General features: G+C 60.4%; 1 protein-coding gene across 1 annotated transcript; it reads left to right on the forward strand.

The window, feature by feature from the left end:
- The first annotated feature begins 118 nt into the window (after positions 1 to 118).
- CRNKL1 (crooked neck pre-mRNA splicing factor 1) lies at positions 119 to 25,305 on the forward strand. Its single transcript, XM_039912470.1, has 15 exons — positions 119 to 215; positions 3,439 to 3,591; positions 4,210 to 4,301; positions 4,447 to 4,605; positions 7,153 to 7,319; positions 8,723 to 8,901; positions 10,629 to 10,799; positions 12,732 to 12,923; positions 15,632 to 15,691; positions 16,932 to 17,012; positions 18,619 to 18,858; positions 20,485 to 20,586; positions 23,407 to 23,655; positions 24,197 to 24,361; positions 24,537 to 25,305. Exons 1-15 carry the CDS (start codon positions 165 to 167, stop codon positions 24,606 to 24,608), a joined length of 2,133 nt encoding a protein of 710 aa, XP_039768404.1. The 5' UTR covers positions 119 to 164; the 3' UTR covers positions 24,609 to 25,305.
- The last annotated feature ends 54 nt before the right edge of the window (positions 25,306 to 25,359 follow it).

Consider the following 25,359-nt stretch of genomic DNA (forward strand, 5'->3'; position numbering starts at 1 on the left):
GGCGGGGCGCGCGGGGGGGCGCGGGGGCGGGGCGCGCGGGGGGGCGCGGGGCGGGGCGCGCGGGGGGGCGCGGGGCGGGGCGCGCGGGGGGGCGCGTGACGTCACGGCGCCGCTTCCGCTTCCGGTGAAGCCGGCGGCCGGGCGGGAGGCCGGGCGGGAGCAAGATGGCGGCGTCCACGGCGGCCGGGAAGCAGCGCATCCCCAAAGTGGCCAAGGTGGGGGGGGGGGAGGGTGGGGAGGAAGGGGGCCGCGGCTTTAGAAACGAGAAGGAGGCGTTGCAAAGTAAATACGGTCTTTCTTAAGCCCCTCCTCGGCGCCGAGCACTGTTCTAGGCGCTGGGGGAGGGACCGGGGCCCCCCCCCGGAGGGCTCCCCGGAGGAGGAGGCGGTGAGGCCCGGGGGGGGGGGGAGGGGGAACCGCCGGAAGGGGTGGCTTTTAGTAAGAAGAAGAATGGTATCTGTTGAGCTTTTAAGAGGTGCCGAGCACTGTTCTCAGCGCTGGGGAGGGATCCAGAGAGGCAGCGTGGCCCAGTGGCAAGAGCCCGGGCTTGGGCGTCAGAGGGCATGGGTTCGAATCCCGGCTCTACCACTAGTCGGCTGTGTGACCGTGGGCAAGTCGCTTCACTTCTCTGGGCCTCAGCGACCTCATCTGGAAAATGGGGATTAACGGGGAGCCTCACGTGGGACGACCTGATCACCCCGTGTCTCCCCCAGCGCTTAGAACGGTGCTCGGCGCAGAGTAACCCCTTGACAAAGACCAACATTCTTCTTCTTATTATTATTATCCAGGGTAAGCCATGGGCCTCATTCATTCGTCCAATAGTATTTATTGAGCGCTTACTATGTGCAGAGCACTGGGCTGAGCGCTTCTGAGTGGGAAGGGCCTGGGAGGCGGAAGGGCTGGCTTTGATTAATAGTAATAATAATCATAATAATGGTGCCATTTGTTGAGTTTTTAATAGGTGCCGAACACTGTTCTAAGCGCTGGGGGCGGGGACACACAGGGTATCCCCTGGGCCTCATTCATTCGTCCAATAGTATTTATTGAGCGCTTACTATGTGCAGAGCACTGGACTGAGCGCTTCTAAGTGGGAAGAGCCCGGGCCTGGGAGTCGGAAGGGGTGGCTTCTAATAATTATAGAAATGATGATGGCATTCGACGAGCTTTTAATAGGTGCCAAGCACTGTTCTAAGCGCTAGGGAGGGATCCAGGGTAGCCTATGGGCCTCATTCATTCATTCAGTAGTATTTATTCAGCGCTTACTATGTGCAGAGCACCGGGCTGAGCGCTTCTAAGTGGGAAGAACCCCGGCCTGGGAGTCGGAGGGGGTGGGTTTTATTAATAATAATAATAATAATAATAATGATGGTATTTGTTGAGCTTTTAATAGGTGCCAAGCACTGTTCCGAGCGCTGGTGATTAGACCGTAAACCCGTCAAAGGGCAGGGACCGTCTCTATCTGTTACCGATTTGTCCATTCCGAGCGCTTTGTACGGTGCTCCGCACATAGTAAGCGCTCGGTAAATACTCTTGAATGGATGAACGAATTAAATAAATAGGGTGATAAATAGTATATACGGAGTAAGCGGATGGTCCCTATCCGTTGCCGGATTGGCCATTCCGAGCGCTCGGTACGGTGCTCTGCACCTAGGAAGCGCTCAGTAAATACTATCGAATGAATGAACGAATTAAATAAATAGGGTGATGATAAATAGTATATACGGAGTAAGCGGATGGTCTCTATCTGTTGCCGCATGAGCGCTCGGTACGGTGCTCTGCACCTAGGAAGCGCTCAATAAATACTATCGAATGAATGAACGAATTAAATAAATAGGGTGATGATAAATAGTATATACGGAGTAAGCGGATGGTCTCTATCTGTTGCCGCATGAGCGCTCGGTACGGTGCTCTGCACCTAGGAAGCGCTCAATAAATACTGTTGAATGAATGAAATAGATAGGGTGCTAAATAGTATACGCAGAGTAAGCGGATGGTCCCTCTCTGTTGCCGAATTGTCCGTTCCAAGCGCTCAGTACGGTGCTCTGCACGTAAGAAGCGCTCAATAAATACTACAGAGCCGGGATTCGAACCCTCGACCTCCGACTCCCAAGCCCGGGCTCTTGCCGCTCAGCCGCGCTGCTTCTCGTCCCGGCTCCGCCGCTTATCGGCTGTGTGACCTCGGGCAAGTCACTTGACTTCTCTGTGCCTCGGTTCCCTCATCTGGAAAATGGGGGTTAAAACCGTGAGCCCCGTGTCGGACAACCTGATCACCTTGTATGCACCCCAGCGCTTAGAAGCCCACCGTAAATGCTTAGCAAATATCGATATTGTTATTATTATTATTATTAATCCCGGCTCCGCCACTTCTCAGCTGTGTGACTTTGGGCAAGTTACTTGGCTTCTGTGTGCCTCAGTCGCCTCCTCCGTAAAATGGGGGGATCACTCATTCGGTCGTACTGATCGAGCGCTTACTGTGTGCAGAGCACTGGACTGAACGCTTGGAAAGCACAGCGTGACTCAGTGGCAAGAGCACGGGCTTTGGAGTCAGCGGTCACGAGTTCGAATCCCAGCCCTGCCGCCTGTCAGCCGCCTGACCGCGGGCAAGTCGCTGCACTTCTCTGGGCCTCAGTTCCCTCATCTGGAAAATGGGGATGAAGACCGTGAGCCCCACGGGGGACAACCCGCTTCCCCCGTGTCTCCCCCGGCGCTTAGAACGGTGCCCTGCACATAGTAAGCGCTTAACAGATGCCAACATTATCACTGTTATCGTTGCAGTTCGGCAGCAGAGACGATCTTAGCCCTGTTTACCGGGTTTCCCCCCCCCGCCCCCCCCGGTAATTCCCATTAATCAGTGGTTTTACAATGCAGCTTCCCCCCCGCCCCACCCCGAGTACAGATTTGTTCACGAACACGCCGGGCGGCTTGTGGCAGAGGTGACTTTTGTTTCCTTTCGCTCGCGCCCATCTCTGTCAGGCCACGTGCTTTCACAAGGCTCTCCGGACTGGAACGTTGTCAGGGAACTGGGGAGCGTCTCTCCGACAACGCGGGCCGCTCCGGAAGAGGATGCGCCCCCGGGGCGGACGAAATCGCTCGTGCGCCCGCACCCCCGCGTCCTGCAACCCGGGTTTTCCGTAACGCGGGGCTCCCTGAACCTGCGACCCCCTCTGTTCTCGGAAAACGGGGTGCGATTCCAAACGGCCAAAGGATCGCTCCCCTTTCCCGCGCGCGGTTCTTCCTCGGCGCCAGGTTCTCTGACAGCACGACTCCCCGCGTAGTTCGGGTTCGTAAGGAGACGGAGCCGCTCCGCTTGGAGCGCGGGAGCGTCCCCTGACTCTGCCAAAAACCCGGCACCGAGTTTTCTGCGGCGGTTCCGCGACGGTGGCGGGGAGGAGTGCGGCCGGAGGCCGGAGATTAAGCAGACCGCCGCTGCTTTTCCAGGTGAAGAACAAAGCCCCGGCCGAAGTGCAGATCACCGCCGAGCAGCTGTTAAGGGAAGCTAAAGAACGAGAACTCGAGCTTCTCCCGCCACCCCCCCAGCAGAAGATCACAGACGAAGAAGAATTAAACGATTACAAGCTAAGGAAGAGAAAGGTGAGTCCGAGCTCACGCCGGGGGGGTTGCCGTTCTGAGGGCCGAGGAGTGGCTGGTCCGGGGCGAGGAGACGCTTCTGGGCGCTTACTCACCTCCGGCTAGTGGCGGGTAAGAGACGCGGAAAGGGAAGATCTGTTTCCGGGTGACTCGGTCGGGTTCCCGCCGGCCTGCCCCACGTACAGCCGGGCCTCGCGTTCGATCCGTTTTGCGGTGGGAGGAGACGAGATCCAAGTGTATCTCCCCCCCCCCCCCGCCGCATCCTACGGCATCGTATAGCGGCCGCCGACCCCGCCGTAACTATACTGGCGAGAATCCCCCGGCGGGGCGCGCGGGGGAACGATATCGGGAAAGTCCGAGTGGAGAAATGGCCGAGGAAACGGGCGGGTGGGCTTGCCGCCGTGTAGGCCGGCGGGGGGGGATGTATGCAGCTGTTCGTCCGAACCACGCAATCGCGGGCGGTCCTCTCCTTCGTCATCCCCCCCCCCCCCGTCGACGCTTCTGGATTGGGATTCGTCTGAATTAAGTAGAAAGCGACTCCGTCGTTTAGTGAAATGAGTGCGGTGTGTGACCCCCGATATATATACGTATATTTTTTTTAACGTGACCGTTTCCCCCGAGACTTTCGAAGATAACATACGGAAGAACAGAACCGTGATCAGTAATTGGATAAAATACGCACAATGGGAAGAGAGCTTGAAGGAAATACAAAGGTGAGCTTTTGCATTTTGGCACAGCTGGCATCCCACGGGCTTTCGGTAAGCGCTTCGATAGGACGAGGCATCCCCGACGGGAAATCGAAAACCCCCGTAGTGGCGCGGTTCCGCTTACGGCGTTTCCCCGGAATCTCGTCCTCAGGGCCCGTTCCATATACGAGCGCGCCTTGGACGTGGACTACAGGAACATCACCCTCTGGCTCAAATATGCAGAAATGGAAATGAAGAACCGCCAAGTGAATCACGCTCGAAATATCTGGGATCGGGCCATTACGACTCTCCCCCGGGTCAACCAGTTCTGGTAAGTTGGTGTCGTTACGATTACCGTCGTCATTCCTCCGTTCCGTCGTATTCGCCGAGCGCTCGCTGTGTGCGGAGCACCGGACTGAGCGCTTGGAAAGTACAAATGGGCGACAGGTCCATAATATGTATATAATTATATATTATTAATTATATTAACGGTAATGATAATTGAGACGATCCCCACCCGACAGCGGGCTCGCGGTCTAGGAGGGGGGAGACAGACGACAAGGCCGAACGAGCAGAGAGGCATCGACAGCATCAGAATAGATAAAGAGAATTATAGATTGCACATCGTTAATAAAAGAAATAGAATAGTGAATATGTACGTAGATACACGGGAGGGAGGTAGAGCGGAGGGAGGGAGTCGGGGCGACGGGGAGGGGAGGAGGAGCGGAGGGAAAGGGGGGCTCAGTCTGGGAAGGCCTCCCGGAGGAGGGGAGCTCTCGGTGGGGCTTCGAAGGGGGGAGGTGAGCTTATTATTATTTGGCGAATGTTGGTATTCGTTAAGCGCTTACGACGTGCGCAGCACCGTTCCAAGCGCCGGGGGAGATACAGGGTCATCGGGTGGTCCCACGTGAGGCTCACGGTCTTCACCCCCATTTTCCAGATGAGGGAACCGTGGCGCGGAGAAGTGAAGCGACTCGCCCACGGTCACAGAGCGGACGAGTGGCGGGGCCGGGAATCGAACCCGTGACCCCTGACTCCCGGACACGTGCTCTTTCCGCGGAGCCGTGCTGTGTGAGATTATTATAATGATCATCCTCACAGTACCGTTATTGATACCGTGATGAAGAATAATACAGTGACATAACGATCGTAATAATAACCGGGCCGGTCTTAAAGTGCCTACGTGCCAAGCACTGGACCGGGCACCGGGGCGGATACGCGATAATCGGGTCGGCCGGAGTCCCCGTCCCACGTGGAACCCGCCGTCTGAGAGGGAAGAAGAACGGATACGGAATCCCCATTTTACAGATGAGGGAACCGAAGCCCCGAGAGGTTTGGCGGCCCGGTAGTTAGAGCGCGGGCCTGGGAGGCAGAAGGACCTGGGTTCTAATCCCAACTCTGCCCCTTCTCCGCTGCGTGACGTCGGGCAAGTCACTTCACCGCTCTGCGCCTCGACAGCCTCGTCTGTGAAGTGGGGATTGAGATTCTGAGCCTCACGTGGGACGGGGACCGGGTCCGACCTGATTAACCTGACCTCGCCCTGGCGCTTAGTAGAGCACCTGGCGCATAGCAAGCCCTCGACAAACACCCCGGTCACCGCCCTCGTCGGGCACCCGGCGGAGCCGGGATCGGGAATCCGAGTCCCGACTCCCGGGCTCTTCCCGCCAGACCGTAGGTCGGGGAGCTCTGAGCCTCGAGGCTACGGCCGGCCGTGGCCGGGCGTGATTCCTCCGGCCTGCGTCTGGCGAATCGCCAGAACCCGCTACTGGCCCTAACTTCCCCGAAACGTCGCCCGCGCACTCGGGTCCCCCCCGCGGGGCATTTTCAGAAAGTGTGAGGAGCGCGTTGGCGGGCGGGCGGGCGGGGAACGTGTCTGTCCGGCCTTGCGTCGTACTCTCCCGGGGGCCCAGTACGGTGCCCCGCGCTCGACAGATACCATCGAGTGCCGGAACGAATGAACGCGCCTCGGCCTTTTCCAGCACGGAAAGAGGCCTGGGAGACCAGCGCTCTCACTTGGATGGCGTCGTTTCTTTCGACTGATAAAGCTGCTCCGGGGGGTCGGGGGAGCCGGGGCTTGAGTCTGAGTCTGGTGGGGTCTCGTTAGCCGGCACCCACCGGTGCCAAAAGCGTTCTCGCTAAATGAGCTTGAGAGGCTCGCTAAATAGGATACGATCCTCTCTGGGAAATAGCCGGACGTCTCCCGGACCTGGCGTGACGTGAGCCTCCGGAACGGCTCCGTGCTGGGTCGCGGGCCGTCCGGAAACTGTCGTCAATGTCGGTACCCGTTAAGCGCTTACTACGTGCGAAACACTGTTCTGGGCGCCGGGGGGAGACACAGGGTAGATCGTCCCTCGTGGGGCTCACCGTTTGAATCCCCATTTTGCAGACGAGGTCCCCGAGGCACAGAGAAGCCAGGTGACCCGCCCGAAGTCACACGGCTGGCCAGCGGCGGAGTCCGGGATTCGAACCCGTGACCTCCGACTCCCGAGCCCGGGCGCTTTCCACCGGGCCGCGCCGCTTCTCTATGATCCAGGCGGCCCGCCCGGGGGATTTTTAGAGATTCTCCTGTAGGTTGGGGTTTTAGAGAAACAAAATGGCTGTATTGGTCAAGTCTGTGGATGACCCCCTCCCTAATTTAGAAAGGCAGAGAGAGCTCCCTTACCGCTCGAACCCTTTGATCGTTCTGCCCCTCCGACCTTTCCGGTCAGAGTACCGACGGTATAAATTGAGCGCTGTCCCGAGCGCCCGGGCCAGCACAGCGTACCAGAACCGGCGGGCACGTTCCACGCCGGAGGGCCACAGATACCGAAGCCTCTGGTCCGGGGGCGGCGAGGCAGACGTTAAAATGCGTCCGTTCTCCGCGCCTTTGCCGTCGAAGGTACAAGTACACGTACATGGAGGAGATGTTGGGGAACGTCGCCGGAGGCCGGCAGGTGTTCGAACGCTGGATGGAGTGGCAGCCGGAAGAGCAGGCCTGGCATTCCTACATCAATTTCGAGCTGCGGTACAAAGAGGTGGACCGGGCCCGCTCCATCTACGAGCGCTATATCCTTTGGGAACGACGGCACTGACCGCGCACTCGGGGCACCCTGAGGGGGAGGAGCCCCCGGGAGGAGCCCCGCCTGGTAGGAAGGGAACGTCGTAATAATGACGTCCGTATTTGTCGGGCGCTTACGACGCGCGGAGCGTTCATCCGATAGTATTTGTTGAGCGCTTACTGCGTGCAGGGCACTTGGAACGGACAGTTCGGCAACGGATAGAGACGGTCCCTGCCCGACGACGGGCTCCCTGTCTAGAGCGGGGTGACGGATGGACAGAAACGAGGCCACTGAATCGCGACAGATAGAATCGAGGGGATGGACGGCACCGTTCTAAGCGCTGGGGGAGATACCGGGTCGTCGGGTTGTCCCACGCGGGGCTCACGGTCCCGACCCCCACCTGACGGATGAGGTGACGGAGGCGCCGAGAAGCGAAGCGACCTGCCCGGAGTCGCTCGGCTGACGGGCGGCGGGGCCGGGATCGGAACCCAGGACCCCCGACTCCCAAGCCCGGGCTCTTTCCACCGAGCCGTGCCGCGCCTCGTGGGCGCGCCCGGCGCCGTCCTGCGCGCGGGGAGAAATAGGAGGTTCGTGTCCCGCCTGTGGAGAGACAGTAGACGTGAAAGAGGATAAGCAGTCTACCGGCGTGAGGGTAGATAAGGAGATCCACAGCTCATAAACCAGCAGGAGCGTGAGGATGGTCAGATGACCGGGAAGATGGGGGATTCGATGCCTTCCGGAGGAGGTGACTCTTCGGAAGGAGGAGGACACGGTCTGGCCAAGCTGAAGACCGAAATATTCTAAGCAACGGGGTGAGGGGGAGCGTCTCGGGTTCCGGTCCTGAGGGTTGACGCCTGGGGAACCGATGTCACCGCAGACCTCGGACTCTTCCGGGTAAAAATGAAGGCGATGACGGCGATAGTCAGGGTGCTCGTTGAGCGCTTACCGCGCTCTAAGCGCTGGGGCGGATCCAGGGTCAGCAGGTGGTCCCACGTGGGGCTCGCAGTCCGAATCCCCATTTGACAGATGAGGGAACTGAGGCGCAGAGAAGTGAAGCGACCTACCCAGGGTCACAGAGCGGGCGAGTGGCGGAGCCGGGATCCGAACCCCCGGCCTCTGCCCCCCGAGCCCGGGCTCTTGCCACTGGGCCGGCCGCGCTGCTTTATTTGCCCCGCTTGTCAGCAGTTCCTCCGAGGCTCCCCTTTCGCCTCTGACAGCCTGTCTTTTCGCTGGCAGCTGAAAACGCCCGCGTTTCTCCCCGTCCGTCTCCGTTCTGTCCCTTCGGGGTGGCGTAAAGGCAAAAGGTGAAGCGCTTGCTTCCTTTTTAACGGGAATTCTCGCACTTGGGGTGAGGTCCAGCGGAGGTGGGCTTCTGTCCGTTCTCGTGGCTTTTCCTTCATTCCTCCTCACTCGTCATCGTGCACCCCGATGTTAAGAACTGGATCAAGTACGCTCGCTTCGAAGAGAAGCACAGCTATTTTGCCCACGCGAGGAAAGTGTACGAGAGAGCCGTGGAGTTCTTTGGAACGGAGCACATGGACGAACATCTCTACGTGGCCTTTGCCAAGTTCGAAGAGAACCAGAAGGAAGTAAGTCGGGTTGCGGGTGAACCACGATTCCGAAGAATCCTTAGGGGGAGATTTTTATAAACCCCGCGAATTGCTCTCTCGCGCCCGGGGAGGCGTTCGTCTTAATGCCGAGTCGAGGACCGAACGTTCGGCGGTCGTCGGATTCCGGCCGGTCGGTAATTTAGGTTGATTAGGTGCCCCAAGTCGTCTCTCTGATCAGTTCATCGGTGGTCTCCACCGGTGCTGCACTGAACGCTATAGAGGGTACGCGGCACAGTGTTGTCGGTGAGCGTGATCCCCGCTTTAGAGCTTCCGGTCTAGTCCCGTCTGGAAATGCGATCCGTCTTCCTGAGGAGCTCCGTGTCCCAGAGTCGGAGCTGCTTCCCGACCCGTTGGCCTCGATGGGAGGGTTCATTAGTGGCGCTAGAATGCGACGAGGCCAAGTAACGTTCACCACCCCCCCCCCCCCCCGGCCTCGGAGAGCCGTGGGAGAGGACGTGGGAGGACGGTGGAACGCCGATCCTGGAGGGATTCCCGGCTGCGGAGGATTCGTCGTCTTGGATCTTCCGATCGATCCGACGGTTCACGGCCGGCGTCCCGGGGCGGGGGCGGGGGGGGGCCTCCTCAGCCCTTTGGGGTTAAAGGGCGGGGGGAGTTAAAGGAACGGGTTCCCCCCCCCATTCTTTCCGTGACCTCGGTTCGGGGAAGAATGACGTGACGTACGCCCGCGCGCCCGAGAAGCGCTCGATAAACGCCGCCCATCGATGAAACGGTGGGAAGTTACCTGATCCCAGTGTGCCGAGTCCCGGCCGTCGAAAGAGTCCCTCGTCTCCGTGCGCTTTGCTTGGACTTAAGCTTCTCTTACTAGCAGGAGACGATAAAGCGTAAGGCGTCTTCACCATCAAAGCGTTCCGCGCCCTAACGGTGTCGGAATGCCTTATGATCCAGGCTCAGTACGGACCGCGGGCAGTAGGGCGCCGAGGGGTCGCTTCTTCCATCCCACATCCGAAGCCAGTTTTTCATCAGCGATCGCGGCCCCGGACCTCCCCGGGGGATCGCCGTTAACCGACGGAGCCCGGAAGGCGATCGGCGGGGCGGAACGGTGTAAATTAACATCGGGGTTGATTTTTCCCGCCGCGGGTTCCAGCGAGAGGAACAGAGGTTACGGCGTAGGTCGCCTTTAGCTTCTCGGGGTCTGCTTTGGCAGTGACTCGCCGCTATTCGACACGTATTAAAAACGAAATTAACATCAGGGTTGATTCTTTCCGCCGTGGGTTCCAGCGAGAGGAACAGAGGTTACGGCGTAGGTCGCCTTTAGCTTCTCAGGTCTGCTTTGGCGGTGACTGGCCGCTATTCGACACGTATTAAAAAATCACGTATGCGAAAGATCCGTGGCAGGGTACGTTGGTTCGGTACGCTGCCGAGCGAGGATGAGAAAACGAGGCCGGCGGACTGGACTTGGAGTGGCGGGGATGGTAATGGTATTTATTGAGCGCTGCTGGGCGCGGAGCACTGCACTACCGATAATAATGGTGGTATCTGTTAAGCGCCTACTACGTGCAGAGCACCGTTCTAAGCGCCGGGGGAGATGCGGGGCGACCGGGTCGCCCCACGTGAGGCTCACGGTCTTCATCCCCATTTTACAGATGAGGTGACGGAGGTGGGAATTGGGCACGGCCCTTGTCCGTCCGGGGGCTCACGATCGAAAGTCCGTCGGCGCCCAGGTGACGGTCCGTTCCTCCTTGCAGTTCGAAAGAGTCCGAGTGATCTACAGATACGCCCTGGATAGGATTTCAAAGCAGGAGGCCCAACAGCTCTTTAAAAACTACACGATCTTCGAGAAGAAATTTGGGGACCGGAGAGGTATCGAAGACATCATCGTTAGCAAGCGGAGATTCCAGTACGAAGAGGAAGTGAAGGTGAGCGTCGCGCGGGCCCGTGACGGCGTCGACGCGTTGGAGAAACACGCGGTGCCGATCGTCCCGCGAGGCGACCGCACGCCGAGGGTGGGTTTAACCCCGGGGGGGGGACGATGCCGGAGTCTGGCTCCAGACGGAGGAGCGTATGAGCCCGTCGTGGGGCAGGGACGGCCTCTGTCTGTGGCCCGACTGTCCGTTCCAAGCGCCCGGTACGGTGCTCTGCACGTAGTGAGCGCTCGGCGGATACTGCCGAGCGGACGTGGTGGTCGGTAAAGCCCGAAGGCGGGGTCCGGGATTGCGTTTTCAAAGTACGGCCCGTGTGCGTTGCCGTAGGTTATCTGTGGGTCCCGGGGTACCGAGCCCGAGGGTGGTGTTGGAGCGGTCGTATCGCGGAGCGCTCCGTACTAAGCGCTTGGGAGAGTACGATATAACGGCGGCGGTGGGCCCGCCGCCCACCCGTCCTCTAAAGCCTGAGGCGTCGATTAGACCGTAAGCCCGCCCAGCGGCAGGGACCGTCTCTTATCTGTTGCCGACCCGGTCGTTCCAAGCGCTTAGTCCGGTGCTCCGCACGTAGTAAGCGCTCAGTGAACACTGTCGAATGAATGAGTTCCAGGCGAGAGACCGAGCCACGGTAGGATCGCCGGGGGGCCGTTGGGTGGCGATCCGCAGCGGGGCCCCGGGGGGCCGTCCCAAACAGCGCGGGAGAGAAGCCGTCGCTGGGCGGGGGCGGCCAGGCCGGCCCGGAGGGCACCAATCGGGAGACTGTGGCCTGGGGAAAGAGCCCGGGCCTGGGAGGCTGCAGGATCCGGGTTCTGATGCTGCCCCTGCCCCTCATTCGGTCATTCGTTGTTCATTCATTCATTGAGTAGTATCTGTCGAGCGCTCACCAGGTGCAGGGCACCGTACCGAGCGCTTGGAACGGACAGCCCGGCGACAGATAGAGACCACCCCTCGCCAGGACGCCGAAGCCCTGAGGCCTCTCACTCACTCCGTCGTATTCGCCGAGCGCTTTACGTGTTTTCTGAGCGCCTACTGTGTGCAGAGCACCGTACCAAGCGCGTGGAAAGTACAATTCAGCAACAACTAGAGACGATCCCTGCCCACGCCAGTCCCCTGCGTGACCGTGGGCAAGTCCCTTCCCTTCCCTGTGCCCTCATCTGCAAAACGGGGCTTATAAAGCCGGCGGCTGTTAAGCGCTCGCTAGGTGCCCGGCGCCGTACTAAGCGCTGGGGGAGCCGCAGGGGAATCGGGTCGTCCCACGTGGGGCTCACGGTCTTCATCCCCATTTTACAGCTGAGGGAACCGAGGGACCGAGCAGTGAGGTGACTCGCCCAAAGTCCCACGGCCGACAAGCGGCTGAGCCGGGATTCGAACCCATGACCGCACTGACTGTGAGCCCACGTGGGACAGGGACCCCGTCCGACCCGATCAGCTCCTGTCTATCCCGACGCTTAGAACGGCGTCCGGCACGTAGTAAGCGCGTCACGCGTACCGTAAGAAGACGGGGGGGCGTCTTAAGGGGCAAGTCACTTCGCTTCTCTGGGCCTCAGTTCCCTCATCTGTCAAACGGGGATTAAAACCGCGAGCCCCACGTGGGACGACCTGATCACCTCGTATCCCCCGGCGCTCGGAACGGCGCTTCGCACGGAGTAAGCGCTTAACGAATAGCGCCACTATCGTCATCGTTCTCTGTGCCTCGGTTCCCTCCTCTTGTAAGACGGCGACGGCGGGACGGGGACCGGGTCCAACCTGCTGACCTCGTCTCCGCCTCGGCGCCCAGTAGAGTGCCCGGCACACGGTGAGCGCCTAACAAAGCCCGTCGTCGTTATCAGTGACGATTCTTCTCCCCGCGTGGAACCCGCGGTGCGCGGGTACTCCCGGTGGGCGGGAGTGGGGCGCGAGGCCGGCGGGCCGACCCGGTCTTCCCCGCAGGCCAACCCCCACAACTACGACGCCTGGTTCGACTACCTGCGGCTGGTGGAGAGCGACGCCGATCCGGATACGGTCCGGGAGGTGTACGAGAGAGCCATCGCCAACGTGCCCCCCATCCAGGAGAAGCGGCACTGGAAGAGATACGTCTACCTGTGGATCAACTACGCGCTCTACGAAGAACTGGAAGCCAAGGTGAGAAGCAGCGCGGCTCAGTGGGGAGAGCAGGGGCTTCGGAGTCGAGAGACCGTGGGTTCGGATCGCCGCTCGGCCATCCGTCGGCTGCGGGCGGGACTCTGGGCGGGTCGCCTCACTCCTCTGTGCCTCAGCGACCTCGTCTGTAAAATGGGGATTACGACCGCGAGCCCCACGTGGGGCGGCCCGATTCCCCCGTGTCTACCCCAGCGCTTAGAACGGGGCCCGGCACACAGTAAGCGCTTAACAGGTAGCGACGTTATTAACGTCATTATCAAGTCGCAGGCCACAGCGGGGCGTCTCGCGCCCCTCTGCCCCACCCCCCACCCCCCCCGGGCCGGGTTCCGGCGGGGCCGACCTGCTCCGACGGTTTTCCGAACAGCCCAAGCGGTCGGATCACCTACCGCGTACTGAGTCCTTCCGGTCGTCGGATCGCCGTATCCGGTCGGGACGCGGCCCGTTTCCTCGGTCGGGTGTCGTTTCCACGACCGCGTGGTGAGGGGGAGGAGTCGGGCCGTCACCTCTCCCCTAGCTTTAGAAAGCGGCTCGGTCTCTGTCTGCCGTCGAGGAGATGAGGTGGTTCTCAAACAGGTTCATCGCCTCCCTCCCCATTTCCCTCGTCTGGAAAGTGGGGGTCGAGACCGTGAGCCCCACGCGTCCGACCCCATCGGCCCGTATCCGCCCCAGCGCCCGCCACGGTGCCCGGCACGCGGTAGGCGCCTGACGGAGGCCGTTATCATCACGGGGGGTAAAAGCCGTCGGCCGTTGGGAGATGAAAACGTGATGAGGCAGGGGATGCGGGGGGACGGAGAGCAGCCGGTCTTTGGATCTCTACCGGGGGGTGGCGGGGGGGGGGGGGCCGACTCTTCACTTCCAGTAAGGGGGGTGAGAGAGGAAAGGAGGAAGGGGAAGAAGACGGGATTCCTGCCGTCCGTCCTCGTCTCCCGCCGCCGTTCTTCAGGTTCTCGCGCCGCGGTCGAACACGAGAGATCTGTCTCGCTCGCGCCCCGGCCTCGGGGGCGTCTTACCGGTTGGACGGGGCGAGGGCCGCCCGACCGCCGTGCCCGTCTCGGGCCAGGATCTCTAGGAGCGACTCAGCCTTGGGGTCGTGCGCACGGATCCTGGCCTGAAAGCGGCCCGGTGCTCGTGCGGCCCCCGGGGCCCCGCGCTCCTGCCGTATATCGGCTCCGGGACTCCGGGGACCGTAAGCCCGTCCGACGGCGGGGACCGTCTCTATCTGTCTGTTGCCGACTTGTTCATTCCAAGCGCTTAGTCCGGTGCTCTGCACGTAGTAAGCGCTCAATAAACACTACGGAATGAATGAATTGCCGTTCCCGGTCGACTTCCACACACCGTCAGGTTCGCTAAGCAAATCGGATATGAGGCGAACCTCTTGTGTCTGGGCAGGGCGTCCCCTCCCTCCCCCTCTTCCTCCTCTTCTTCTGCCAGCGGGGGGGTGAGAATCAGATCTCTGCTTCTGTTTATTATGTCTAGAATCCTATTTGATCATGATAATGATAACGTCGGTATCTGTTAAGCGCCTACTATGTGCCGAGCACCGTCCTAAGCGCTGGGGGAGACGCGAGGCGATGGGGCGGTCCCACGTGAGGCTCACGGTTAATCCCCACTTTACGGACCGGGGAACCGAGGCACAGAGAAGCGACGCGACTCGCCCACGGTCACGCGGCCGACGAGTGGCGGGGCCGGGATTCGAACTCACGACCTCCGACTCCCAAGCCCGGGCCCTTTCCACTGAGCCACGCTGCTTCCCTGTATTTACGTCGACGCTGTCGATGTCCGCCTTCTCGTTTTGTTGTCCCTCTCCGCCCTTCTGATAGTAGTGATGTCGCTGTCTGTTAAGCGCTTACTGTGTGCAGAGCGCCGTTCTAAGCGCTGGGGGCGACACGGGGTTCGTCGGGTTGTCCCTCGTGAGGCTCGCGGTCTTCATCCCCATTTTACCGCTGAGGTAACCGAGGCACGGAGAAGTGAAGGGACTTGCCCGCAGCCGCCCAGCCGACAGGTGGCGGAGCTGGGATTCGAACCCGTGACCTCTGACTCCCCAGCCTTCTAGACCGTGAGCCCCTTGTTGTAGGGCTGGTCTCTATCCGTCGCCGAGTTGGACTTCCCGCGCGCTCGGTACAGGGCTCCGCGCGCGGTGAGCGCTCGGTAAATGCGACGGAATGAACGACGAAGCGGAGCCACCGTCTCGACTCCATCTCCAGAGGGTGGGACCGGCTAGTTGCGGTCTTCCCTCCTGCCCAGAAAACCGGGGGGGGGGGGGGGAGGGCTTGACCCCCTCGGTACCAACCCACTGGGAGGAGCAGCGTGGCCCAGTGGAAGGCGCCCGGGCCTGGGGGTCGGAGGTCGTGGGTTCGAGTCCCAGCTCCGCCACCTGTCCCCCGTGTGACTCCGGGGGCGGGTCGCTTCGCTTCTCTGAGCCTCGGTCACCTCATCTGTAAAATGGGGATGAAGACCGAGCTCCACGTGGGACGATCCGATCGCCTCGTATCCCCCCCCCCCCACCCCGCCCGGCGCTCGGCACGTAGTGAGCGCTCAGCGGACGCCGTCATCGTTACTACCGCCCTCCCTCCCCGGCGGCCTCGCCGCCTGGGAAGATACCCGTCTCCACGTCGTGGTCCCCGTTTTCTGTTGGGGTTTGCGAAGTCTGCCCTTCGAGTGCTTCAGGTTTCTAATCCTTCTCACCGTAGGATCCAGAGAGGACCAGACAGGTGTACCAAGCTTGCGTGGAACTGGTTCCTCACAAAAAGGTACGGCTCTTCTCCGGGCGGCCGACCGACGGGGGTCCTGGATGCGAGATTGTCCCGTCCCGTCCCCGTCCCCCGGAACTTCTGGCCGTCTTCCGCCCTGCCCCTCATCTTGCCCCCGCTCCACCGCGCGACCCTTTCCTCGAACTCCCTCCCCACGGGTGCCGATCCGGTCCGTCCGAGTGCCGTCTGGAAACGTCAGCGTGCCCAGGTCCCGGGTACCGTGGCGCGGGTCGTGAGGTGTGTCCCCTCCGCGGGAGAGTCGGGTTTTTGGTTCCTCTGTGGGTCCCTTCTGAGTGTGTGCAGCTAGCTTGTGAAGGAGACCGTTAGTTGGGTCTGTACATTTCTCTTTATCTCTTCCCTAAACGCGATGCGTGCCGCCTCCCCCCCCCCCCGCGTACACACCACACACCTCGAACGTGCCCTCTGCACCCCGCGAGCGGTAGAAAATATAGGACTGCCCTGGCATCGTTATCGCCGTCATCAACAGGTCTCAGTAAGTGGCTTCTCTGCGCGGAGCACTGCACCGGTGACTTGAGAAGATGCCCCAAGAGGGAAAAGAAATAGCGGCCTCTACCCCCCTCAGACCGCGCAGAATCCGAGGGGAGCGGGCAGGAATTCTTCTTCTTAGTCCAGGCTGGTCAGAAAATCGGAAGACAGCCAGAAAGACTCATTCCCCTTGCGGGAAAGGGCAGCCGGGATTTCTGCAGGGGGACGACAGTGGCATCTCAGAAGGGCTCCGGAGCCGTTCGGATACTCACGGGCGAACGGTTTCCAGCGCTTAGAACGGTGCTCGGCACGTAGTTAGCGCTTAACGGACACCGACGTTAATCGATCGGTGGGTCAGTAGATGGGAAGTTAGGGAACGTTGAAGTCGGTGTCATCTGTCGAGCGCTTACTCTGGGCCAAGCACTGTACTGAGCACTACGGGAGCGAACGATACAACAGAATTAGGAGAAACGTTCCCGGCCCGGCCCAGGTTTACGGTCTAGAAAACGGTACAGTCCTCGATGCGAGGACGGGACCCGATCAGACGGTTCCCCTGGGCGTCCCGCCGCCGCCGCCCGGCGGATGGGCCGTTGTCCCGACCGCCGGCGGCGCAGCTTGTGTTCTGAGAAAGTGAATGCTCCCCTGTGGTATTTTGTCACCGCCTGTTTTCCAGTAATTTGTGCTGAACTCCATGACCGTGATGTTGGCGGAGCTCTAAAGCAAACTAGGCGTCCTTCTGGCTTGTATTTTCCAGTTTACGTTTGCCAAAATATGGCTGCTGTATGCCCAGTTCGAAATAAGACAGAAAAACCTGCCGTACGCGAGAAGAGCTCTGGTGAGTAGGGGGAGGTCGGAAGGAGTTATTCTTTTAAGCTCTCGGGGTGTCAGAAGGAAAAATCTCTTGGGTCCTTAGCAGCGAAACGGTAGAAAAAGAGATCCAAGCGGGTGTGAACCCTTGCCTCAGAGGCACTGTATAGAAAAACACAACTCACAGTCAGTCGGAGGTGTCTGTCGATCTGCCGAGCGCTAGACACCGTCCTAAATACTCGGGAGAGTACACGGTAGCAGGGCATAGGTTCCCTGCCCTCAAGGAACTGACTCCGATGATGATGATGATGACGATGAAAATAATGGTATTTAAGTGCTTACTGTGTGCCAGGCCCTGTACTGAGCGCCGAGGTGTAGGCGGCCAGATGGGGTCGGACACGGTCCCCGTTCACAGCGTTAATCCCCGTTTTAAAGATAACCGGGACACGGAGAAGCGACTCGCCCGAGGCTGCACGGCGGACACGCGGCGGAGCCGGGATTAGAACCCGTGACCTGCCGCCTCCCGGGCTCTAGCCACTGCGTCGCGCTGCCTAGTGCCTGTAAGCTCTTAGCTTTGATTTTTTAAAAAAAAATAATTTTTAATCAATTAATGCTGCTTGTTGAACGCTTACTTTGTGCAGAGCACCGTACTAGGCACCTGGAAGAGCATCGTACAGTAGGGTCGGTAGACCCGGCCCCTGCCCACGAGGAGCCGCGGTTACGAGAAGCGGCGTGGCTTAGTGGACTTGTGAGTCGGAGGCTGTGGGTTCTAATCCCGGCTCTGCCACTTATCGGCTGTGTGACCCTGGGCAAGTCACATCACTTCTCTGTGCCTCGGCTCCCTCATCTGCCAAATGGGGATGAGGTCTGTGAGCCCCACGTGGGACAACTGGAATACCTCTTGTCTCCCCCAGGGTTTAGGACAGTGCTGGGCACATAGTAAGCGCTTCACAAATGCCGTCATCATTATTAGAGGGGGAATTTAAGCCTTTTATTCTGAAATATCTTGAAAATGCAGACCTCCAGGTCTGTATTCGATAGTATTTATTGAGCGCCTACCTATGTGCAGAGCACTGGACTAAGCGCTTGGAAGGAACAAGTCGGCGGCAGATGGAGACGGTCGCCGCCGTTTGACGGGCTCACGGTCTAATCGGGGGAGACGGACAGGATCTGGCCGAGGGATTGAATGCGAGCCCGTCGTCGGGCAGGGACGGTCTCTGTCCGTGGCTGGATTGTGCTTTCCTGGCGCTCAGTCCAGTGCTCGGCACACGGTAAGCGCTCAATGAGTAGGATGGAAGGAACGCCGGCCCCGGCGCGGAGACTGGAGCCGGGACCGGGGGAGAGAGGGGAGGACTGGCGGCGTGAGGGAGGAGGGGGCCGGGGCGGGGAGAAAGGACGCGGTGCCGGTGATCCCCGGGGTAGTTTTCCTCCCTCCCCTCCACCATCTCTCCCTCCCTAAGGATCGCCCTCCCGCCGTGTGGTTTCTCCCCCTCGTCCGTCGACGGGGAAACCCGCGGCACGGCCCGGGGCCGGGCGTCTCACAGAGGACGCGCGCGCTCTCGCCCATTTCCCTGGTCCTCTCGGTCCGCTTGATGCTTCGGGTTTTCTTTTCTGCCGTCTTTTTCAACTTCCAGGGGACCTCTATAGGCAAATGTCCGAAGAACAAATTATTTAAAGGCTACATTGAACTGGAGCTGCAGCTGCGGGAGTTTGACCGCTGCCGGAAGCTCTACGAGAAGTTCCTGGAATTCACTCCGGAGAACTGCACGTCGTGGATCAAATTCGCGGAGCTGGAGACCATCCTCGGCGATATCGAGAGAGCCCGGGCAATATACGAACTGGCCATCAGCCAGCCGCGATTAGACATGCCCGAGGTAAGGGGCGGGACGCCCGGGTCCTAAGCGTCGCGTTCCCCCGCCGTCCCTGGGCTTCTCATCTTGCGGCTCGCTCGGCCGGTTCGCCGTCTTTCCTTAACTCGGTTCGGAGCGATGGGCCGGTTGGGTTGGCCGGGCGCTGGCCGTGGGCGCGGCCCCGCGCGAAGCACTCGGGAGGGTGCGTTTCGACAGGGTCGGCGGGGCGCGTTCCCCGCCCTCGACGAACCTGCGGTCTGGAGGGGAAGGCGGACGTTGATATAAAGAGATTACGGCCACGTACGTAGGTGCCGCGGGGCCGAGGGCGAGGGCGACGCGGAAGGGAATGGGAGACTGGGAAATGAGGGCTTAGTCGGGAAACCCCTGGTCCGGAACGCCCTCCCTCTTCTGATCCGACAGACAGTGACTCTCCCCCACTTCAAAGCCCCGTCGAAGGCGCACCTCCTCCGAGAGGCCTTCCCAAGCCCAGCCCCACTCTTCCTCATCTCCCACTCCCTCCTGCGTCGCCCTGACTTAATAACGATGTCGGTATTTGTTAAGCGCTTACTACGTGCAGGGCACCGTTCTGAGCGCCGGGGGAGACACGGGGAAATCAGGTGGTCCCACGTGGGGCTCACGGTCCTCATCCCCATTTGACAGATGAGGTAACTGGGGCACAGAGAAGTGACTTGCCCACAGTCACACAGCTGACAAGTGGCAGAGCTGGGATTTGAACTCGTTCCCTTCGCCCCCCCCCCCCCCCGGCCCCCAAAGCACTTAGGTTCTTACCCGTAATTTTATTCCTTCATATCGACGTCGGTCTCCCGCAGTCTAGACCGTGAGCTGGTCGTGGGCGGGGAATGTCTCCGCTTCCCGGCGCGTCGTTCTTTCCCAAGCGCTTAGTACCAGCCGATTGGACTGTAAGCCCGTCAGTGGGCAGGGACGGTCCCCTGGGCGTCCCGCCGTCACTGCCCGGTGGGGATAGGGACCGTCTCCGTTGCCGACTGGTCCGTTCCGAGCGCTCGGTACAGTGCTCCGCACCTAGTGAGCGCTCAGTAAGTACTGCCGAATGAACGAATTCAGGGCCGTGCACACGGTAAGCGCTCGGCGAATACGACGGAGTGAGTGAGAGGCCTCAGGGCTTCGGCGTCCTGGCGAGGGGTGGTCTCTATCTGTCGCCGGGCTGTCCGTTCCAAGCGCTCGGTACGGTGCCCTGCACCTGGTGAGCGCTCGATAGGTACTACTGAATGAACGGATCCTAATGAGAGACGGTGACGGCGATTGGGTCTTGCGGAGGAGCTCGGCTCTTGGCAGGCGGCACGCCGGCAGGCTGCGGGAGACCCTGCCACGGGGCCTCGGGGGAGGGAAGTGGAGGAGGACGGTCGGGCCCGCGGGCACCTCGCGTTAGGAGCCCGAGCCGGGCCCACCTCCTCTTCTCGCAATCAGCACGGGGGCGGTAAGGGCGGCCCCGGAAGCGGCACGGACCCTCAGGCACGGTTTTCCTCTTCCCCGCCTCGACCCCCTCGCCCCCCGGCCAGGCACCCGCCCCCGACCTCCCGTCCGCCCCACCGCCCGAGACCCGTAACCGAATGAGAACACGGTGCCGAGTCTCCCGGAGCGAGGCTGACGGCGGTCGCGCGTTCCCTTTAGGTGCTGTGGAAATCGTACATCGATTTCGAAATCGAGCAAGAGGAGTCGGAAAAGACGAGGCACCTCTACCGGAGGCTACTGCAGCGGACCCAGCACGTCAAGGTACCGGGCTCCCCGGGCCTCCCCGCGCCCCAGCCGACCACGGCTCGTAATCCTTCCTTTTCAAAGGCGAATCGAGCTTCGAGGAACCCCAGCCCCGAGCGTTCACGGGAGGCTCCGGTCAGTCAAGGGGGTTCACTGTGCGCTTCCTGCGTGCGGAGCGCTGTACTGAGCGCTTGACGGTGGCGTCCGTTAAGCGCTTGCGACGTGCCAGCGCCGTTTCGAGCGCGGGGGCAGATACAAGGTGATCAGGTTGTCCCGTGTGGGGCTCGCGGTCTTAATCCCCATTTCCCAGATGAGGTGAATGAGGCGTGGAGAGGTCAAGTGACACGGCTTTGGGAGAGCACACTGCAGCCGAGTTGGTAGACACGATTCCTGCCCGTCAGGAGCTTGGAGTCTTGACGGGGCGACAGCCATAGAAATAAATTCGGATAGGGGAACTGTAAAATGGGGATTAAGACCGTGAGCCCCACGGGGGACGACCTGATCACCTTGCGTCCCTCCCAGCGCTTAGAATAGGGCTTTGCACCTGGTGTGAGCGCTCAACAGACCCCGTCGTCGTCGTCGTCGTGATGCATGTAAATGCGGAGGTGAATACCAAGTGCTTAAGGGGGACGGATCCGAATGCGCGGGCGACCCAGAAGGGAGCGGGACGAGGGGAAATGAGGGCTTAGCCGGGGAAGGCCGTTGGGAGGTGATGGGATTTTAGGATGGATTCGAAGGTGGGGAGAGGCGTGGTCTGCCCTAGATGAGAAAGGAGGGTGTTCGGTAGTATTTTTCATTCGGTCGCATTTATTGAGCGCTCGGAACGGACGGATCGGCGGCAGATAGAGACGGTCCCTGTGCCAGGTCAGAGGGGAGGATGCGGGCAAGAGGATGGTGGCGAAAGCAGCTTGCCCTAGCGGGTAGAGCACTGGCCCGGGAGTCCGAGGATCTGGGTCCCGATCTCGGCTCCGCCGCTCGCGGGGCGTGATCTCGGCGGAGCCCCTGGCACGAAGTAAATGCTTCGCGGATCCCATCTGAAAAATAAGACGGGGGGTGTGTGCGCGCGTAGGCTGGCATCAGAGGGGAAGCCGGGCTTGAAACAGAAATTAGAAGCGGCGGGGGGGGTGGGGGAGCAGTGGAGTGCGAGGTTGTGTCGCTAAGTGTGGTGGGTTGCCAGAGGGCCCGGGGGTCACAGGCTCTCACGCAGAGGGAGGGAGAATAGGTTGGGGAGGCGTGAGGACTCGTCAGACCTGGACCGTGAGCCCCCCGAGGGACAGGGACCGTATCCGACCGGCCGAATCTGTAGCTACCCCGGTGCTTGGAACGGTGCTTGTCACACTGCAAGCACTTAAATAAATGCCACGGTGGGGATGACAGCGGTAACGAGGGGGAGGTTTCCAGGCAGGTGGGGGGATGCCAACGAGGGGACGACGAGAGGGACCGAAGTCAAGGGGTAGGTAGGAGGTTGATACAGAGAAGCAGCCTGGCTTTGTGGAAAGTATCCGTTGCCGACTCGTTCGTTCCAAGCGCTCAGTACAGTGCTCTGCACGTAGTAAGCGGGTCCCGATCCCGGCTCCGCCCCTCGTCGGCTGCGTGACCTCGGGCGGGCCGCTTCACTTCTCTGTGCCTCATTTACCTCATCTTTAAAAAAGGGGATGAAGACTGTGAGCCCCACGTGGGACAGCCCGATGACCTTCTCTCTCCCCCAGCGCTGAACGTATACCATCGTCATCGCTACTGATGTTTAGAGGAGCGAGGATAGGTAGGGAGAGTGCCTGAAAGCCGAGGAGTGTCCGTCTGCTGGCAGAGATGGGTGGGCGGCCGTTGGAGATTCGCGAGGAGAGGGGAGACGTTCACAGGATTATCGTATCGTAGAAGAGCCATCGGGGCAGCAGAGCAAAGTAGAGACCGGAGAGGGGAGGGGTGGGCGGCAGAGAGGTCGACGAGGAAGCCGATATCGTGGTCGAGACAAGCTAAGGACGGCGTTTGGCCCGGCGTGCTGGCCGTTTGGATGGGGAAGAAGACAGAGCTGACGGGTTCTGATGACCGACGGGGTATGCGAGTGGAAAGAGAGTGACAAGTCAAGGATAATGCCAACTTTGTGGATCTATGAGGCGGGAAGGATAGTTGGCCCGGGAGCTTTTGAAAGAGGATTTGAATGAATCAAGAGCTTCATATTAAGCCCTGATTCTTTCACCGATCACTTACTGGGACCCCCCCCCCCCCCCCCCCCCCCAAGAAAAACATTAGGGGTCACGGTCCAAGCTCTAGCGGGCTCCGCTAAGTTCTCATTTCGACCGGTAACGAGGCTCAGATGAGCCCACGTGGGATTGCCAAGTCTCCAGGCGATCAGAGTAGATCAGAGGATGCCGGGCAGGCGTGGTGAAGGTTTGCCACTTGGCGTCAGTCCTCCCTTGAGGCAGAATCAGCAGACATTTCAGAAGCGCCTCGTGCGACCGGTATCGTCTTCGGTGCCGAGTGATAATCGCGTGGGTTAATTCTTAGGCGTTTACTCTGTGCCAAAATCTGTTCCGAGCGCCGGGTTAGATACAGGTTAGGGTTGCTCTCGGTCCCTGTCCCACTTAGGGGGCTAAAGCAGGAAGGGAGCGGCCATCGGATCCCCATTTTGCAGATGGGGAAACTGAGGCGCAGGGGAGGGAATTGTCCAAGGTCCCACAGCAGGCAAGTGGCCGGGCGGGGATTGGAATCCAGGTCCTGGGGTTCCAAGGCCCGCGCTCTTTCCGCTAGGAGATCGAATGTCAAAGAATGCAGGCATCTGGTTCGGATGTTTTAGGTGGTCTCCGTTAAAGACTCGTCGTATAACCCTCTCCTTTTCAGGTCTGGATCAGTTTTGCTCAGTTTGAGCTGTCAGCAGGCAAAGAGGAGAGTTTGGCAAAATGCAGACAGATCTACGAAGAGGCCAACAAGACGATGAGGAACTGTGAAGAAAAAGAGGAAAGACTTATGTTGCTCGAATCCTGGCAGAGCTTCGAAGATGAATTTGGAACGGAGTCCGGTAAAGAGCGGGTGCACAAGCTCATGCCGGAGAAAGTCAAGAAGAGGAGAAAAGTTCAGGCCGAAGATGGGGTAAGCACTCAAGGCGGCACCGCTTCAGATCTCGTGCCAGACTTAATGGTATTGGTGAAGCGCTTCCTATGTGCAGAGCACCGTTCTAAGCGCTGGGGTGGGTACAGGGTAATCAGATCGTCCCCCGTGGGGCTCACGTTTTTTAATCCCCGTTTTTACAGCCGAGGTAAGCGAGGCCCAGGGAAGCGAAGCGACTCGCCCGAGGTCACACGGCAGACAGGTGGCGGAGCGGGGATTAGAACCCAGGGCCTCTGACTCCCAAGCCCGGGCTCTCTCCGCTGAGCCACGCTGCTTCTCTAGCGGAGGCAGGGACAGACCGTCTTGGAGTCTTGACTGCGATGCCCGAATAAAGGAATCGTAGTCCTTTCCGAGCCCCTCGGTCCGCTTGAGCGGGTCTCCTCGAGCCCTCCGGCGCCCCCCGCTTCCTCTTAGCGCCCGGCTGGCTACCTCCGCGCGGCGCTCGGCGCGGCGAGGGCCCCGTTGGCTCTAAGGAGCGGAGAGGCTGAAACTCGGGACGGGCGTCTTGTCCTTTCTCCCACAGTCGGAAGCCGGGTGGGAGGAGTATTACGATTACATCTTCCCCGAAGACGCGGCCAACCAGCCCAACCTCAAACTGCTCGCTATGGCCAAGCTGTGGAAGAAACAGCAGCAAGAGAAAGACGCCGCCGAGAAGGACCCGGACGAGGACCCCGAGGAGAGCGGCGACGTAAGCGGGGCCGGGTTGTAGCGAGGTCCCCGGCCCGCGGCCGCCCCAACCCCACGGACGGCGCCGCGCCGGGTGGCTGGGGGGGGGGGGCGGGGAGTGGCTTTTGCCGTGAAGGTTCTCGTACTGAGCCTTGGAATCCCGCTCAAATTCTTAAGCAGGCACTCCCCTTCTCTAGCGTGTATACGACAGCGTTCACCTAAGCCAGGGCGAGTGGTCTTTCGGGGACCCTACGGCTCCCAAACTTTAAAACCCAACCGTCTGAGACGCCAGACCTTCTCCCCCCCCCCCAACCACCCGGGGCTCCCGACAGCCGGCGGAAGAGCTGTCGGAACCCTGGAATCGCAGTGAGGGGGGTAAGAGAAACGCCTCTCTCCAGCGGCCGCACAGGTTCAGGTCACCCGGCGGTCGCGGGCTCTCCCTGTCCTGCCGTAACGCCCCGTTCCGAGCCGGGGACCGAATTGTTGTCTACTGGATTTTCCCTGAAACCGCTACCTCGCGTCCCCCAGCCACGGGATTTTAAAAGCGTGCCTGAAGCGATACGCGAGGCCGGCACGTGGCCGGACCCCCCCCCGGTCGCGACTACTCGATATCCCCCCGGCCCCGACCACATTCCCGTCGTAACCCGTTAAAGGGCTCGCCTCCAGATACCTCTGGTAGAGCCCGACTCTTGCTAAAAATTCTCCGCTGAACAGCCGGTTCCTTCCGAGGCCTAGCGCGAGCTGTGCAAAACTGCGTTCGCTTGACTTTAGCCGCCCCCCCCCCCCCCCGTCGCTCTGGGGCCCCGATGCGTTTCTGGAATCAGCCCAGTCACTGGGAGCCTTAGAGCGACGAGAGCGTGTCGGTGTCCTCTATGCATTGTTTTTCCTATATGTTTTTCAACTTTGGCAAAGGATACTTCAGATGGTTGAACGGATTTGTAATTAAAGCTACGAAATGCTATCGTACACGTTTTCTGTTAGGGGAAAAAGGGACTGGAATGGGTTTCCCGGGGAAGTGGC

The sequence above is a fragment of the Ornithorhynchus anatinus genome, chromosome 1 (genome assembly GCF_004115215.2).
Source record: "Ornithorhynchus anatinus isolate Pmale09 chromosome 1, mOrnAna1.pri.v4, whole genome shotgun sequence".
NCBI classification, from domain to species: Eukaryota; Metazoa; Chordata; class Mammalia; order Monotremata; family Ornithorhynchidae; genus Ornithorhynchus; species Ornithorhynchus anatinus.

Bases quoted from the DNA above. Each gene is read 5' to 3' on its own strand.
- CRNKL1 (XM_039912470.1), top strand. From the start codon at position 165: ATGGCGGCGTCCACGGCGGCCGGGAAGCAGCGCATCCCCAAAGTGGCC. The intron at 10,800-12,731 runs GTGAGCGTCGCG...TCTTCCCCGCAG, and splicing joins AGTACGAAGAGGAAGTGAAG to GCCAACCCCCACAACTACGA. The intron at 20,587-23,406 runs GTACCGGGCTCC...TCTCCTTTTCAG, and splicing joins AGCGGACCCAGCACGTCAAG to GTCTGGATCAGTTTTGCTCA.